Source organism: Muntiacus reevesi, chromosome 3 (genome assembly GCF_963930625.1).
Source record: "Muntiacus reevesi chromosome 3, mMunRee1.1, whole genome shotgun sequence".
Taxonomy (NCBI): Eukaryota; Metazoa; Chordata; class Mammalia; order Artiodactyla; family Cervidae; genus Muntiacus; species Muntiacus reevesi.
Genome location: NC_089251.1, coordinates 34,696,026 through 34,713,921, shown reverse-complemented (window position 1 = coordinate 34,713,921; position 17,896 = coordinate 34,696,026). Strand labels below are relative to the sequence as shown.

General features: G+C 41.7%; 1 protein-coding gene across 1 annotated transcript in view; it reads left to right on the top strand.

The window, feature by feature from the left end:
- ALK (ALK receptor tyrosine kinase) overlaps positions 1-17,896 on the top strand; it is a 704,322-nt gene that overhangs the window by 517,214 nt on the left and 169,212 nt on the right. Inside the window, exon 5 of the mRNA XM_065928786.1 lies at positions 4,032-4,159. Coding sequence (XP_065784858.1) covers positions 4,032-4,159 — 128 coding nt within the window. The remainder of the gene's footprint in view (positions 1-4,031; positions 4,160-17,896) is intronic.

The window sequence follows — 17,896 nt, the reverse complement described above, 5'->3', positions numbered from 1 at the left end:
AAATTCTCACAGCAATCTAGAAAGCTAAGCATTATGACTTCCACCTTAAAAATAAGGAAATAGGAGGTGAGAGAAATTATATCATTTGCCTATGGCTGCTTAGTAGATCATGGAGTTGAGAAGTGAATGTAGGCCTCCTGATATTGAAGCAGCTAAAACCGTCTCAGAAAGGTATTCCATTGACCAGCATGTAGGTTTGATGGCTCACTTTTGTGAGCCAGCCCTACATCAACATCATGCCTATTGGGATATCATGTAGCAGGAAGTAATACACATTTCTCCATCTTGTCAGGTGCCACTCATGGCCCTCAAGTGCTGTCCAAAAGTGTCCCTTCATTCTAGACTTAAAATAACTTTCTGCCTTCATCCTTTTGAGACATGCTGCCAACCCTTCAATCTCATCAGCAGTTTGTCTCACATCAGAAGTGCCAGTCTCCTTTAAACTTGGAGAGACTGACCCGGTATGGGGCAGTAGGAACCTTAGAGTTTCTGTTTCCATGTCATATCTTCTTATGACTTTTTTGTTTTTTCGTGTGCGTTTTCTGACAAGGTATTTCACTGTCTGACTGGCTTGTCTATCCTCAAAACCCAGACTGGTGATTCCCTGTAGCAATGCTAAGTCAACACATCCTTCTTTATCTTTATGACTCTAGCAATATGAAATGTGACTGAATATACAGACTGATTCATGGATCACATTGTCTCCTATTCTTGCAGTTGCGGAGCAATAATATATTTGGTTTTAATCTTTGGTCTTCAGGTAACCAAATGGGTGACCTTGAACCGGTCTCTTCATTTCTCTGAGGGGGTAGAACTGAGTCTCTCTGGAGAAATAAGTCTGGGTTATTTGACAAATCATTCTTCCACCTTCTGTAGAATATTATTGGCCCACTGAAGCTTTCAGGGTTTTGGTAAAGTGTTTTGTCATTAGGACTTGGGTGATCTGCTAGAGAAGTATTGGTATCAGACCAGTATGAGACCTTGGAGAATTCTTAACATTTTGATAATGAAGAAACTAAAACCCAAGTGGGTTCTGGGACTTACCATACCCATGCAAGTCTAGGACCATAATCTGGGACTCAGTTCCCATCCTGTTGGCCTTTGAATATACAACTTCCAGCCTCCAGGTCAGAAATGGACCTTGATATTCACAAAACAACCCTCCTGCCTTCTTCAGTAGACTCTGATTTATTATGATGCAGCCACTCAGCAAAAAAAATGTGTAGTCAGTTGTTTTGTCAGCAAATTTACACAAAGTTGGAGATACTTTCTGTGATTGAGAATACAAATATTTAAAATCTCAGGCATTTGGAGTAAAGTGCCTTGTTCAAAGTCATCAGGCAAATGGTGGACAGAGCCAGAACTGGAAGTGAAGAGCTCCAGAGAGACAACTGGAAGATAATGGATGGTGACAGGCCATTCAGACCATTCTTCTGGCTTCCTGAAGTCCAGATGGACTCCCCACAGTGTCATGTTGATTGATCGAAGCACCAGTGCTGAGATGACTGCAAATCCCCAGCACGTGGATATAGCGCATGTTTGTCTCTAGGAGGCTCTAGGTTAGAACATCACCTTCCCCCTTGAAAGCACAAGTAGAGTGGCCACCAGCTAAAGAGGAAAATAGGACCCTAAGGAGCAAGTTTCGTGACCATTGGGATGTCAGCCAAGAAAATGGAGGCAGAGAGAATAGAGAGTGTGTGGTATTTTTCCCCCAATAGGGTTTTTGCTGTCTCTTAAACAAATCTGACCCTAGGTATAAGCTTGCCCTTTTTCAGTCCCAACTTCCCTGGTTATAAAATCATGTTTGGCAACTGCTCTGAAAGTTATTAAAGTTGCAGCAGTAAACTATGGGAAGCCAGAGAATTTCAGACAAAAGTTATTGCATCAGTAACTCAGAAACTAATTCCTAAAACTCTTGACACATTTATCCAGAGGGCTAGTGCCAATACAGAAATGGAAATCATCATCAAGGGCCACTGTGTACCTGGAATTAAAATCCATCATTCCTCAGAGCAGAGAGCTATGATTGTGGAAGAATATGAATAGTTATGCCTTTTCACCACCATCTTCTCTCAGAAAGAGTCCTTTATTTTTCAGAAGAACAAGAAAAATTCTGCTCTCTTTGTCTGTTTTTTCCTTAAGAACCCCTCATTTACATTTTCTTTTGAATTTTTTTTTTCTTTGACAGTTCCACATTTAAATGGAAAGCCCTCCTTTTCCTACTGGTTTTATTTTGGATAGAAATTCTATTGGGTACAGTAACAGAGAACAAACTTCACAACAGCAATAGTCCCTTTTACAATATCTATTGTGGGGAAACTTAATACAATTTTTTTAAATGGTGGAGGCACTGGCTCCAGTGCTCAGAATTAACTACAGAAGAGCATAGAAAGGGAACAGCACTGTCTTCTTCATCCAGTAAACCTCATTGCATGCCCAGCAACATGGCAAGAACCAGAGACACACAATCCCCATCCAGAAACACCCCCCTGAAAGACCATAGATTGCTTTAGGTGATGCCTTCCTCACCAAAAGTTAATGAATGGAAAAGATTTGATGGGATCCCATGTTAACAAACAAATGGAGAAATGAGCCCTCTAATTCAGTGTTAGAGGACTGACAATATCCTCAGAGTTTTAAATGCATATATGCTTTGACCCAGGTTCTAAGAATTTGTCCTAAGATAAATTCACAGGGCTAGCCTCAGCATGATCATAAAGAGGAAAAACCAGGAGCAATGCACAAATTGTTAAAATGCAGTCTTTGACCTCATCATGTAATTTATATTGATTGTCTTGTGACAAACCATTGAGGGAGCATGTGTGTGTATGACCTTATTTGTGTAAAACTATAGCTACAGCGCTGCTTATAGAGGTGTTTACCATGGTAGTCTCTAGATGAGTTTCCAGGTGACTTTTACTTTCCTTTACCAACTTTTCTGAATTTTTAATATTTTTATACTTGAAATTTGGGAGGGTTCTTTAAAATTTTTTTAAACAAAAAGCTAGTCTTTCCCTAAGTTCCTTAGCACTCGTATTACCATACCTAAGCCCAACCTGGTGTTCAGACAGTATGAAACATTGTGATGAGTTAAGGTGAATCCACATGTCAAAATTCATCAAATTGTACACTTTGGGATGTGCAATTTATTGTACATTATACCTCAATAAAAATTTTTTTTCTTTAAAAGGAAAGAAAATATGAAATAGTCCAGGTAATTTCCATTCTCCACAAAGTTATCAAAATAATTATATATTTTAAAAAACCTGAATCAATGTTGGAAAGTAAATTTGATGTTCCAATCAGTGACAGGAGGCTATTCCAAGAGGTTAATAGCCTGAGTGAGGTGTAAAAATGTTCATTTAGCTTATTCTCTATTCTCTGACTGTGTCGGTGTCCTTGATTATAGACAGATGGAGAGCTCACATTTGACCTGCTTCTGTCTTCTCCTGTTTGCACCTTTTTGCAGAGTCCACGTCAATCTTAGGTAGCTTTTACCCCAAAATACATGCTTCAATGCACTTTAATTTTCCTGCAGTCAATAAATAGCACTTGCTAGCTTTCCTTAAGCAACTATATAGCAAACCCAAGGATTCTGAGATTTGAGGATCAGATAAAATTCCAAAAACCAAACATTCTTTCCAGAGATAATTATGAATACACTGATAAATTCTTTGAAGACTATTCCTTCACTCTGCTGGCAGATTTTCTCAGGTGTACATATTTTTTCCTGTATGAAATAGTCCAAAGGTCTGGAGTTGCCTAAAAAGTAAGACAGAAGAAACACCAGTGGCCACAGTAGGTTTAAGAATTGGGTCTCTGAGTTAGTTGGACAAGAAGGAAATAAATGTGTGTGTGTGTGTTACTGTCAGACTGACCATCCTCAGAACCAATTAGGGTTCCACCTCTTCATATCGAATGGAGAACATGGGCCCTGAGGTCAGGGTAGGCGTGGGGCCTCTCTGCAGGTTAGATCTGCTTCTCATCACTGTTTTTCTGTGTTTTTCCCCTCTGCTTTCCAATGCAACCAGTTGGACTGTGCTGCAGGGAAGAATTGGGCGCCCAGAAAACCCGTTCCGAGTGGCCCTGGAATATGTCTCAAATGGAAACCGAAGCTTATCTGCAGTGGACTTCTTTGCCCTAAAGAACTGCAGTGAAGGTATCTGAATCTGGCTTGCCCCCTCCACTCCTTGGTAGCTTGTTGTCTTAAGTAGGTCAGTAATCTGCCACCATAATTAGCTGGAAATGTGCACACTGATACAGAAGTGTCTCCAGTGCTTTGGGTCTGATTCTGAATATTGCCAAGTGGTTCACAGCCCTGCTGATCAGTTTTCAAAGATTGAGTTATAATATTATATCTACTTAACTTGAAGTTATATCAAATAGAATATAGTCTTTGTTGGAAAACACATTAGCTTAACTTCCCTGGAGTCCAAATGCTTTCAGCTATGGTTTTGTTTTATTTTGTAGACATTTTCAAAGTTTACAAATGAATAGAATAGTGAAATAGGCTCCCATGTACCCTCAACCCAGTTTCAAAAATTATCAACATTCTGCCATTTTTTTTCACATGTATCTCCATCCCACTAACTTGATAATTATTAGTACTTTACTTTTTCCCCCCCTGAGGTAAAATTTACAATTAAGTATTTTTAATTATTTGATTTAAGCTGTTATTAAGGGACAATGTGGGAAATGGTTATATGTGAAAATTCTTGCTTATGTTGTAAAAATCATTAAGGCATGCGTCATTGAATTCCTTTTGCATAACTCCACATTGTGAATTTATTTCAAGGTTTATTACCATGAGAAGACATCTCTCTCCTGAAGGATAATTTGTCAGTTTTTTTTTTTTTCCTTTTTGTCTTTGTTGCCAGGAAACTCTGAGCTAAATGCAATACTCAATCATGGTAAATTATATCTGTGTAGTTATTTGATAAACTTATTTTCCCTTCCCTCTACAGAGTTTTTGATTTTCTATTCCTATTTTCAAGATCATATTTTATATATATTTTTCATTAGACATTGCTCCAAGTGTGATTGGTATCCAGGAGAAGACTGATCATTGATACAGATATGAGGCTGATCTTTCCTTGATTCTTCAGAAGACCTAGGGTCGTCACTATAAATATCCTTTATTATTTTTCCACATGTAAAGGGTATATAAGATGGACTTGAACTATGCAAACTTTAGGAAACAAATTGCTTTCATAGCCACTATTCTCCTGCCCTGCCTGCTGCTTCCTAGAGGTTCACTCACTGGTGCTATGGAACCTGTGGTCTGGAGGCCCAGGAATGAAGTATGGACAGAAAGGGAGTCTGTGGCACTCCCCGGCCTCACCTCTCCATCTAGAATGTCCATCAGCAACTATGAAGCCTCATAACACATAGCCATCAGTCACATGTTGAGGCCCAGTTTTGAATATGAAGCTGTATACAAAAGGGACTCCTTTAGGTAGGGACCCTGCTGACCACCCAGTTCGTTACCTTGCTGTTGCTCTTCATTCATTGCTGGCCTTGCAAGAACTTTCACAAAGTGGTTTTCTTTCTTTTTTTTTTTAATCAAAACTGGTTTATGTGTCAGAAAAAGAAAAATCTATCACAACATGATAGATTTAACTTCAGTTCAAATTGAAAAGGTGCCTAGCCTGTGATGTGAGACGCTGTACAAGAAACATGTGGTTTGGGGGAAAGCCAGGAGCTTGTACAAATGTTTCCACACTCAACGAACTTGGGGATTTGTGAACGTCTCTGGACATCATCAGTCCTCACAGATGTCAAGGGTCCACGTACTGTCCAAAAGAGATCATGTATTGAAATGGAGCCAGTTATCAGGAATGTGTCAGGAAGAAGGTATGAGAATTGGCCTAATCTCATTTCAGCAGCATCAGAAGAGAGTAAGAGGCTATAAAACTCCAAGTATTAGGTCCAGCACAAATACTCCTGCAAAAATTCTTTGCACCTTTGAAAGATCTCAACCAGTTGTGCACATTTTTCCTTCCTTACTCCTGCAACTTCCTTTCACCTACAGTATTCTCCCTCTGTAGTTTATCTTGCATTTGTAGCAATCCATTGCACAGTTTATAGGATGTGTTTCTTTTCTGCTTCTCTACCTTTACAAAACCAAGAGAGTTGACCTCTCTAACTTTTGCTAATGGTCCAGAAAGTGTTTCTTCTGGCAGGACACTCTCTTAAGGAGGGAGAAAACAAATCTGTCTCTCATTCCTTAGGGAAAGTAGAACTTTCAAGATACCCAGGAAGGTTCTCATGGCCCAGCTACCTTTCTTCAGAGGCTCCAAGTCCAAGAACAGATGGTTTTCATGGGGAAGCAGGTGTCCTCTGTGCTCCTTCTCAGGTTTGGAATCCTGTGACCACCAAGAGGTATGAAAGGACCACTGTGGACATGTGAGGCAGAGAACAGAGTGATCCCAGTGTTTCCTGAGAACTTCTAACTCTTCCTGCTATAATGGAACAAATTCAAGTGCACATCAGGTGATATGGACAAGTTGAAAGCATAAGAAGTATCCTAAAGCTACCCTCATATATTTAAAGAGAAGGAGTTGTTTTGGAGGCATACCCAAGGCCTATTTGATGTAGACAAACATCTGTGTTTTCTGAGATCATTACGTTAGTTAGGTCATGAAAGGGAGGAGCTAAGAGAAGTAGTACATTTGAGGAGGCTGATCAGGCTGATGACATGCTAGCCAGGGATGTTAATAGGTTTGTGGGATATCTAGCCTACTTTCTGCCTGGGTTCAATCCCTGGGTTGGGAAGATCTCCTGGAGAAGGGAATGGCTACCCACTCCAGTATTCTTGTCTGAAGAATCCCATGGACAGAGGAGCCTGGTGGTGGCCTATAGTCCATGGAATCATAAAGAGTCGGACAAGACTTTCACTTTCAGCTTTTCAGCTTGTAGGGTATCTGGTCTGCTTTCAATAGACTTCTACAACCCTTCCTTGTCCCACAAGAAAGGAAGTTCCATTTTAACTAAACTGGAAATGGGGTCGTTGGGACAATTCTGCTCGCAAAAGAGAATAGATCTATCCTTGCATCAAAGCAGAGGTCGTGACTCCCTCTGAATCCTGACACCTGTTATCATAGAATGTAACAGTTATTAGCTTATCAGTTAGTGAGCAATGAAAGCTCTCATCTATGGAGCATTAGGCATGTGCACAGGTAGAGGGCTCATCCCTTTACACATGTCAGTTATCTCCTGCGAGCTTTATAATAACACTAAAAAATAGGCACTATTATCCTCATTTTACATATGGGGAAACTGAACCTCACAGATGTTTCTAAAGTTGCCATCATTGTACAGTTAGGGAAAGGTAGAGCCACACTCAATCCTAAATCAGTCTGACCACCAAGCCAGTATTTCTATCCATGACATTCTACTGCCTTAATGGAATGTGTAGAGACTGGAGTTTTATTTACCTTAGAATTATCTTTGACTCTTCTTCTTATCCCTACATCCAGATGATCAAGCCTTGAGCTCTAGGCTTGTGGCTGCCTCACATTCTATCTTGCTGTCTAGTTGCCACTGTTACTGCTTCTCGAATTTACCCTTCTGACTTTGTTTCCTCAGGCGCATGCTTTATTCAGGCCTTCATATATGTATTCTGGGACTTTAGCAATAGCCAGCTAGTCTCCCTGATACCATTATCCATCCTTCACACATTACCAGAAAAATCTCCTCCAAAGTCCCGTTGCTTGTGGCATTTTCATGAGGTTCCAATAACTTCTTATTGTCTACCACATCAGAAATATGAAGGTTGGGCTGGACCACTTCACTCATTTCTTGGGGCCAGAAAAGTGATGGCTGCAGATCACCCAGCTGGTTGATGGTAGAGCTGGGATTAACATCAGGACCACCCTGACTCTGACCTTGGTACTTTCACCACTTCTCAGTCCTGCCTGGGAAGCCACAGTGCCTCTGCCTGATATCCAGTCGTTTACAATCTGGCCCTTCTGTACCTGCCCAACATTATGCCCTCTGTTTCCCCACATCTCTCCTCTAGCAGACTGGTGTTCTGTACACTAGCCAATAATGCTTACTTGATCCCAGGCCTTATGTTTTGAACACTGATTCGTCATTTGAGATCCAGCTTGGGGCCCAAACCCTCCAGAACATCACTCACAGTTAAAGAAATTATTCTTGGAAGACTTTGCTCTCTGCATCTAAATTTAGTAGCTATTTTATAATTATTTCTCCATTAGTCATTTTGGGGCCCTAACGAGGTTCAGAACCTTGTCTTATATTGCTTTTATTTCTCCAGGGCACAGTTAACACCATGCTAAACATATAAGAAACACGATGTAAATATTTGTTGACTGATCAGCTAATCAATCAATTGATAAATGCTGCTCCTGCTTTTATAGCTTTGAGCTATTACCCTATTACTCCCAAAAGAAACTAGCAGTGAGTGGAAATTACTTGGAAGAGGTTTTTTCCCCTCATCTTGAAAAAGCAGTGTATGTATTCAGTACTGAGGGCAGGGATATCAACCCCTACATGCCCAGGCTCCCAGGGAACCTTTAACCCTTTCATAATGACCTTTCTTCAGCAGACAACTAAAGCATAGGATTATGCAGTACACTCACTGGGACCCCTCAGGTTCAGAGGAACCTACTGAAAAATATGTCAGAATAGCAGGACTAGCATCTTGAAAAGGACTTGAAAATGGTCAGTGTGCTCATAAAATTACATACTGTGAACACCCACCTAGCACCTCCTATGTGCCTGGTCCTGTTCTGTGCACATTCATAACACTGTGAGGTGTGCATTATTATTATCATCTCTAGGCACAGAGACTGAAATCATGTACCCAGAGTCTCACAACTGGTTTTGGAATGGAGGCCATCTGACTCCAGCATCCATGCTGTTAGCTGCCACACACCAGTGCTACCTGTGGAAGGACCCCAGAAAGCATCTAATCTGCCTCCCTTACCGCATGGAAACTGAATGCACAAATACTCAAAAATTTACCTTGAACTTTAACATACTAAATTACTGATTAGCCCAATGTGCTTTCTACCTCCATCTCATGGTCGTCAAGTTCTCAGTTTTTCTAAGAAACCAGTTCAGAATTTCCCTTTCCCTGCCCAGACGGGTCAAAGGCAGTTTAAGAGGACCAGCACACCCTTATCAATAGTGGGTCCCCATCTGTGAAAATCAAGGATGTAAGCCAAAACACATTTTATTGCAGGTTACCATAGTTCTTTCATGAACCTACAAGAATCAGAACTGAAATTTCCCAGATCAGAGCCACATTCAGCTCACTAACAGACCTCTTACCAAGAAGTACTTGTGGTCCCTTACTCTATCAAGACATTGTCATACACATTACCTCTTCTAATCCATTCAGAGAGGGTGTCAGAATCCTCACTCACACTAACCATGGTGCTGAGGGTGATTTCACTGACTTCTGTACTTCAGGAAGGGGGAGGAATCCAATGCAGTCAGACCATTGCAGACACCTTAAAACACGTGTCCCGAAAGAGTGGGAGATGACAGCTATCTTAACCTCTTCGTCCCTAAAATGAGGACGTGTAAACTAGATCCACAGTCTTCAAACATTTTTTAGAGGCTTAACTCTTAATTCAAGCAAAGTGAAAGTGAAGTCGCTCAGTCGTGTCCAACTCTTTGCGACCCCATGGACAATAGCCTACCACGATCCTCCGTCCATGGGATTTTCCAGGCAAGAGTGGGTTGCTGTTTCCTTCTCCAGGGGATCTTCCCAACCTAGGGATCAAACTCAGGTCCCCCACATTGTAGGCAGACACTTTACTGTCTGAGCCACCAGGGAAGTCCAATTCAAACAAAGTCTTATATAAAAATCCAGTATGTAAAATCACACAAGTACAGCTGCCCTAGAGGAAGTGAAGGTGAGTCTTAGACAAACCTTCCAATTGGGTTTTCATGAAGTACAGCTTGAGAGTTGCTGGACAGTCTGGTTTTTAACTCTCCTATTAACCCCAGCTTTTTGATTCTATTATACTGTACTTATTTAAAATGTAATAGCAAAATGGAATTACATTAACCAAATCTTCTTTAAATGATTAAGACTAAGCCCAAGGCTATTGTACTTTGAATATGGGCCATTTCTCCAGACAGACTTTTGTCACTGTGGGTCCTGGCTTTCAGATGCTAAGTATGGAGCTGGTATGATTGTTTCCAATGAAACACGCATGGCATCGCCTGGCCCTCTCTCCCTTCTCTTTCTTCTTACTTTATCAAAGACAGTGATGGGCACTGGAGGATATCCTCCTTAGACAAAGAGGGGACAAGACGAAATGCAAGAAGCTACACAAACAGATTCCAACATTTGGTCAGCCGTGTGGAACCAATTAGCCTTCAGAGTAAGATCCAAAATCCAGCTGGGTAAAATGAAGGATAACCTCATGGGCTCCTGGCAGCCTGGCCCAAACTGGGCATTTTCTGTTCCAAAAGCAAGCAGCACCCCAGCACCCTCCTTAGTCTGTGCTTGTATTAGTAAAAGGAAATTACTGTGGAATGCTATCTTCGGACTGCCAGCAGAAAGCTCTCTGTGTAGCAGACTCATTCATCCAACCGTCTGTGCATTCACCCATTCATACGACAGGTATTTACTGAGCAGTACTAAACTAAATGCATAGTGACCCTGATATAAACTTGTTTCTGTCTTAAGATTGAGTTTTGATGTGATGGCTTTAAGATCTCTATTCTACTTGGGACAAACACTGCTCCCCAAAAGGCATCCCTGACTTACATTTAGTTTACCCAAGGTATTGAATAGGTGCTCCATATGTAGAGATGTCTTCCTCCAAACTAGTTACAATGCACCTTTCTCAGAAAGAATGCAGAATGAATGCTGAACCAGCAGTCAGGGAATTTAAGTCATGTTTCTACCTCTTCCTTGGTGGCTCAGACAGTAAAGAATCTGCCTGCAATGCAGGAGAATTGGGTTCAATCCCATGGTTGGGAAGGTCCCTTGGAGAAGGGAATGGCAACCCACTCCGCTATTCTTGCCTGGAGAATTCCATGAACCAAGGAGCCTGGCAGGCTACAGTCAATGGGGTTGCAAAGAGTCAGACACGATTGAGCGGCTAACACTTTCATTTCTTTCTCTTCCACCTCTTTAGGCTTCCCAGGTGCCACTAGTGCTAAAACATCCACCTCTTACTTGCCGTAAACTACTTCCAGAGCTTCCAGGTGGCACTAGTGGTAAAGAATCCACCTGCCAAGCTTGAGAAACATTTTTGACTCCTGGGCTTCTCTGGTGGCTCAGACAGTAAAGAATCTGCCTACAGTGCAGGAGACCCAGGTTCAATCCCTGGGTTGAGAAGATCCCTTGGAGAAGGGAATGGCAACCCACTCCAGTATTGTTGCCTGGAGAATTCCATGGACAGAGGAGCCTGGCAGGCTACAGTCCATGGGGTCGCAAAGAGTAGGACACAGCTGAGCAACTAACACTTTTACTTTCAATCCCTGAGTCAGGAAGATCCCCTGAAGGATGAAATGGCAACCCACTCCAGTATTCTTGTTTGGAGCATTCCACAGACAGAGAAGCCTGGCTATAGTCCATACGGTTGCAAAGAGTTAGGCATGACAGAACTACTAAACAACAACAAGCAATGCAACACCATGGGTCAAAAGAGTTATCAGGTCTCCCCCAGAATTGGCACACTGTTTTTTAATTTAAAATAGTAATAACAATATGTCAACGGCTGTCCCCAAATTGACCTTAATCGTGACGGTCAAAGGAGAGGATGGCTGTGGAAGTGTGTTTGTGGATGTTGCCCTGAGCTCCCTGACTTCTCTGGCCTCAAGTCTTTGTTTTTTTTGTTTGTTTGTTTGTTTTTGTTTTTATTTTATTTTTTTTTATTAGTTGGAGGCTAATTACTTCACAACATTTCAGTGGGTTTTGTCATACATTGACATGAATCAGCCATAGAGTTACACGTATTCCCCATCCCGATCCCCCCTCCCACCTCCCTCTCCACCCGATTCCTCTGGGTCCTCCCAGTGCACCAGGCCCGAGCACTTGTCTCATGCATCCAACGTGGGCTGGTGATCTGTTTCACCATAGATAATAAACATGCTGTTCTTTCAAAACATCCCACCCTCACCTTCTCCCACAGAGTTCAAAAGTCTGTTCTGTACTTCTGTGTCTCTTTTTCTTTTTTGCATGTAGGGTTATCGTTACCATCTTTCTAAATTCCATATATATGTGTTAGTATGCTGTAATGTTCTTTATCTTTCTGGCTTACTTCACTCTGTATAATGGGCTCCAGTTTCATCCATCTCATTAGAACTGATTCAAATGAATTCTTTTTAACAGCTGAGTAATATTCCATGGTGTATATGTAACACAGCTTCCTTATCCATTCATCTGCTGATGGGCATCTAGGTTGCTTCCTTGTCCTGGCTATTATAAACAGTGCTGTGATGAACATTGGGGTGCACGTGTCTCTTTCAGATCTGGTTTCCTCGGTGTGTATGCCCAGAAGTGGTATTGCTGGGTCATATGGCAGTTCTATCTCCAGTTTTTTAAGAAATCTCCACACTGTTCTCCATAGTGGCTGTACTAGTTTGCATTCCCACCAACAGTGTAAGAGGGTTCCCTTTTCTCCACACCCTCTCCAGCATTTATTGCTTGTAGACTTTTGGATAGCAGCCATCCTGACTGGCGTGTAATGGTACCTCATTGTGGTTTTGATTTGCATCTCTCTGATAATGAGTGATGTTGAGCATCTTTTCATGTGTTTGTTAGCCATCTGTATGTCTTCTTTGGAGAAATGTCTGTTTAGTTCTTTTGTCCTCAAGTCTTTGAAAATGAAGCTAGTACCTCTCTGCCGCTCAGTTTCTCATGGTGAAACTACCATTCACAGAAATAAATTGACTCTTCTGGTGCCTCTTGCAAACATTTCATGTTAATGACAACAACGTGACAAGTGGGTGATGGGAGCTGCAGCATCGCCAACCTGATGCTAGCATCCAGGTGGCCACCACCTGGGTTGGTCTCTTCAAGGGACTGAATCAATCATGCGGTGGTGGATCTATTGCTTGGAAGTGAAAACCAGAGCGGAACCCAAGCCACAGCCTGATGTCCTCACTTAGTTCTCACTGCGACTTCCAGGTGGAAGGTGAACCTCGTTTCCCAAACATTCCCCTTCTTAACTCCCAATCTCTAAAACTTGCCTGCAATTTACCTGTGGACTGTGCTCTTTAAAAGATAGGCATTAGAATGACTAAAATTTCATTTAACCACTGAGATCTACTCACATTTCCCTGAGCGCCTTACCACATTTAAGCTTTTTTTTTTAGTTATGCCCCCTCCATTCCTAATATCTACTTCTCCCAGTCCTCCACGTCTTTCAGATTTCTGCTCAAATACTGTCTTCTCCCCAAAATCTCAGCCCAGAATTGTGTTTCTATATATTTCTGTTTTAAAACAGCCTACTTCTTTCTAGGGTTATTTATGTGTCTTGCTCAATAGATGCTAGGTTCTATTTTTAAAAAGACTGTGTCTTTTTTAAAAAATCTCTATATCCCAATTAGCAACTAACAGTGTTTCTCCCATGGTAAGTAGTGAATAAAGGTTTTTTTGTTACAATGTAGGAGAGAGATTAACAGGCTTTGGAATCAGAATGAGTGTGGAATTCCAGTTCCATCATTTACCAACCTTTTGATCTCAGAAGAGGTTTTTTTTTTCCCATCCGTGAGTTTTGTTTTCCTCATAAGTAAGTGGGACTAATAATGTATAATTATGGGTTTTGGGAAAATTATGGGTTTTGTGTATAGACCCCCTAGCACAGTGCTTGGCACAATAAATACCATCTCCCTCTCTCTCCCATGTCCCCTGTCTGAGGTGAATGTCCCCATTCAGGAACCAGGGCTAAATAATTCTGTAGGACTAGCCTGTGGTGAGTTATATGTTGGCAGGGTCCTACCCACCTTTCATTTATGTTGTTGCTATTTGTTTTCATTTAAAATATTATCTTTTTAATCATATATTTTATTTAATTGTCTGTTTATAGCATTTAATTTTCAGTAGTAAGTGTTTATCAGCTAGCTCGAAAGATTTCTGAAAATGTAACAATCAGCTCTTGCCAGTGAATATGAGCTGGCTGTAACCCACCACTGCACCCTTCCTTTCCCAGATTGTTTTTCCTAAATCCCAGGCATTATATTATCTTATCCATAGACATTTCAGCATATATCTCTAAAAGATAAAGACTCTTTAAAAATCTATAATATCCTTATCACATATAATATTAATAATAATCCCTTAATATTCCCTAATAATTTTCTAATTGGCATGTAAATTGAATCTACATTTCACTTTCACTTTGGGCCTTGTCTGAACAGTTGGGCCAAGGGAGAGTTTACCCCATTTCCAACAGAGATCCTGACAACCCAGATCTACATTTTGATTTCCAAGGCAGCTACTTCTGTATGCTTTTATCTCTAATAAAGTCAGTTTTTTTTCTTTTGTGACTCAGTGCACAGAATTCATGGTATCCCCAAAGGAAAAGGACTGTTTAATCCCATGGGGATGGCTAAAGTCCAGGGAAGACCCTAAAAGTACGTTGACCTGCCTATCACACTGCCTCATCAAGCCAACTAAGCGTGGGGTCTAAAACAGCCAGGCCCCAGATGGTGGAACCAGGAAAGGACTCTGTCCACCCCTCTTTTCCCTTCTGATGCATAGCTGCTGTTGGCAGAGACTTTTATACTCTGGAGTGGCTTACTCATAATCACTAATAAAGCCAATTAGAAATGCCCCCACAAAGTGCTTAGGAACAAGAATGATTGCTTGGGTGACTGTTTTAAATATTCAACCACTGAAAAATCACCTGGAAATGGGGGCAGACACAAAAGGTTTTAAAATATAAATAAATAAGGAACCAGTGTGCTGAGGTCATTGTACTCCCAAAAGAAAATTACTTTCAAATTACAACTACATAAAAGAAATAATTGAAAAGATTAATCACACTAAAATAATTGGTCTATTTTACAAGTAATTTGGAGCAATATTCAGTCATTGACATCAATGTCTAGTAGTAAAATAGCAATGAATTCCATTCTCTGACTAATGTATTTATTTTATTAATGGTACTAAATGGTGTTGTTACTGCTTATAAATATTTCATCATTTTTAATTCATTAAAATGTTCAAGGAACTTCCAAAAGTATTTATTAGTTTAAATCATTCTTAGTATTCAATATGCGATTGCCACTCTGCTTGGGTAATTAAAAAAATTATTGTTTTGGGTAATGGGAGTCTCTTTGAATGTGGAGGATTAAACCCCAGTTATTAATGAGACTATTGCTCCAGATGGTGATGAATGAGGGGCTTGGTGAAACTGTGTTCCCTCTTTGGATCTCTAAGGTCCCTCTATAGCCATTCTGTAAAACCTGGCCCTGGAGCTCTGAGGCAAACAGGGTGGACCCAGATAAATTAATTCCAGAGATAATAAGAGGAGTGTCAGTTTGGACACTGGTTTCAATCCACCACCTCTCCCACCCCCGTTTCATCTTCCTGAAAGAGCTGACAGCAAAATTCTTGTATTCCAACCTTGCCTCCTGTTTCTTTCATTCTTTGATAGAGGCCATAACAGGTGAAATGAACAAAAAGATGCAACAGAAAGAACGGATACCACATAATGAATAGTGGAAGGAGGATAGGACTTGGATGAGGAAAACATGGATTTGGGTCCTGAGTTGTTTGGGTGCCACGTGTCCATTATACCCTGCAGTCCTAGATCATTCATGTGTGAAACGAAGATGATGGATGGTACCTGCCCCAGGGTCCCTGTGGGGTTTGAATATGTTCGTCTGTATGCCTACGTAAAACAGTGCCTGGAACCTAGTGGGAAACCAAACATGGTTAGTTATACTCTAAGTCCAAAGAGTGTGTCATGGTAGTGTTGTGCCAATGGCCTCAGCAACTCTTAATTAACTATGCTATTACACAAACAGTTGGTATGAGTCATCAAGGAAAATCAGCCATAGTGAATTGCACAACTCAGAGGCTCAGTGAAGTCTAAGGACATCCACTAGAGGAGGGACAAGATAACTGCCCAAAAGGTCTGAGATCAGCCTCACTGCACTGCCTCCAGAACGTCATCCACACAGGAAATGGCTAAAGTCATTTGGCTATAGGCAAATTGGGAGGGGCCAGGATCCAATAAGTGGCTTGGGGTGAAGTAGGGCCAATGCTTCTCGCACTTGGATGCTTGTGTAGTGATGTTTTGGGAGTGTCCAAACCCACAGATCAACATGGTATGTCTTTCCAGATTGGAGTCAGGGGACATTTTCTATTGAAATTAGCAGGCTATATGTTGGGTTCCAGTGCAAACTGTGCACAATCAATAAAATACCTTCTGTTTATAGCGATCCCCCAGATTCTGGAAGGTGACTTCATCCTTCTCTGCCATTGGGAGAACATCAGAGGACATGTTGGTGAAGCACCATTTCAGGGGGACAGAGGGATATGGGTCAGAGAAGTACAGCCAGGCCTGGGGTCTAGCAGGCTCCAAAGGGAAGGTATCCTCTCAGTGCAGCCATGGAGGACGAGCAGGATGGCAGGCAGAACTCCGGTGACACCAGAAACCAGCAGCGGGGCCCTAAGCTACCAAATGAGGCAGAGAAAGGCTGAGTTCCTAAAATTTAGGTACCTGGTCAGGGACAGACTAACCAAATATTAGACTGCAAAGTCCCCTGTGCATTGACCTAAAGCTTCTTAAATTTCCTGAAGGACAGAATTAATCTCAGAGTTGGTTTGGTTTGGTTTGGTTTGAAAGAGGATACAGGAAGGGGATTCTAAACCTTTATCTGAAGACCTGGGAAACATTTTACTTCCTCTCTCCTGAGAACCCTGCACAGGGCTCCTCACTGCAGGGACTCAGCAACTTCCAGGGTGGTGTGGGCTGAAGAAGCCGTTTGCTTTGCTTGCTGAGGGGCATAGACTCAGAGCACTGGAACCTAAGTGGCTGGGACATGAGGCTTTTTCTCTCTTCCCTCATGGTTATTTTGCCATTTTTGCCATTCTGTGTCTTCAAGTCATGCTGTGAGCATGGTTTTTGTGGAACTTTAGTTTGCCTTTCTTGTTGTGATTTGTTTGGGGAAGAAACACTGAGAGACTAGTTGCTCTGTAGCTGCCTGGAAAGCCCTGCAGTGTAGAGTTTGCAAACCATAGGACAGACGGTCTCTGGGATCCCTCGTTTTCTCAGCCCCATCATTCTGGGATTCTCTCAGCAGTGTGTGGGTGAATGCAAAGTCTTTTGGCTTTTGCGTCTTCATTTAGCTCTTAGCCAGAATTTTATATCTAGAAAATGCTTAACGAACACTGACTAATTACCCCTCATTAATCATTCATGCAGCTGGTACAGCAGGGTCTTACCATTTCCTTTAAGAACACGGGTGTAATAGCCTATCTGGATCCCAGCTCCCACTCAGGGGGATGATGGGGTCATCATGGCGGCTCTGGGATCCTCCTGAGCTCACTGGGGGAGTGGACCGGAAGGTGGGCATGGGCTCTGTGATGCTACAACCATGCTGGGATGCCCTTCTGTTCTAATGAACAGGAAGGACGAGCCATATCGCCAGCCAATGGCAGCTGAGAGGCAATAAGCTTTAATTAGAGGCTTCTTCCAGGAAATTCACATGAACATAATAAGTCTGTTGTCTTAAAAGGCCCAGAGAGGTTAAATGCCTCGCCTTTCTTTTGCTTTTATAAGCTGATCCTTTAAATCGTTTGTGAAATGTAAATATAGTGAGAACATTGACTGTGACGAGCTCCCCATTGCTCCAGGGACAGGTAGCCTGAGTCTGGGGTCAGGAGGCAGCCTGTCTGTAGGTTTATGGCTCAGAAGCACAGAACAGGGCAGGAGAATGAGCTGTCACAGCT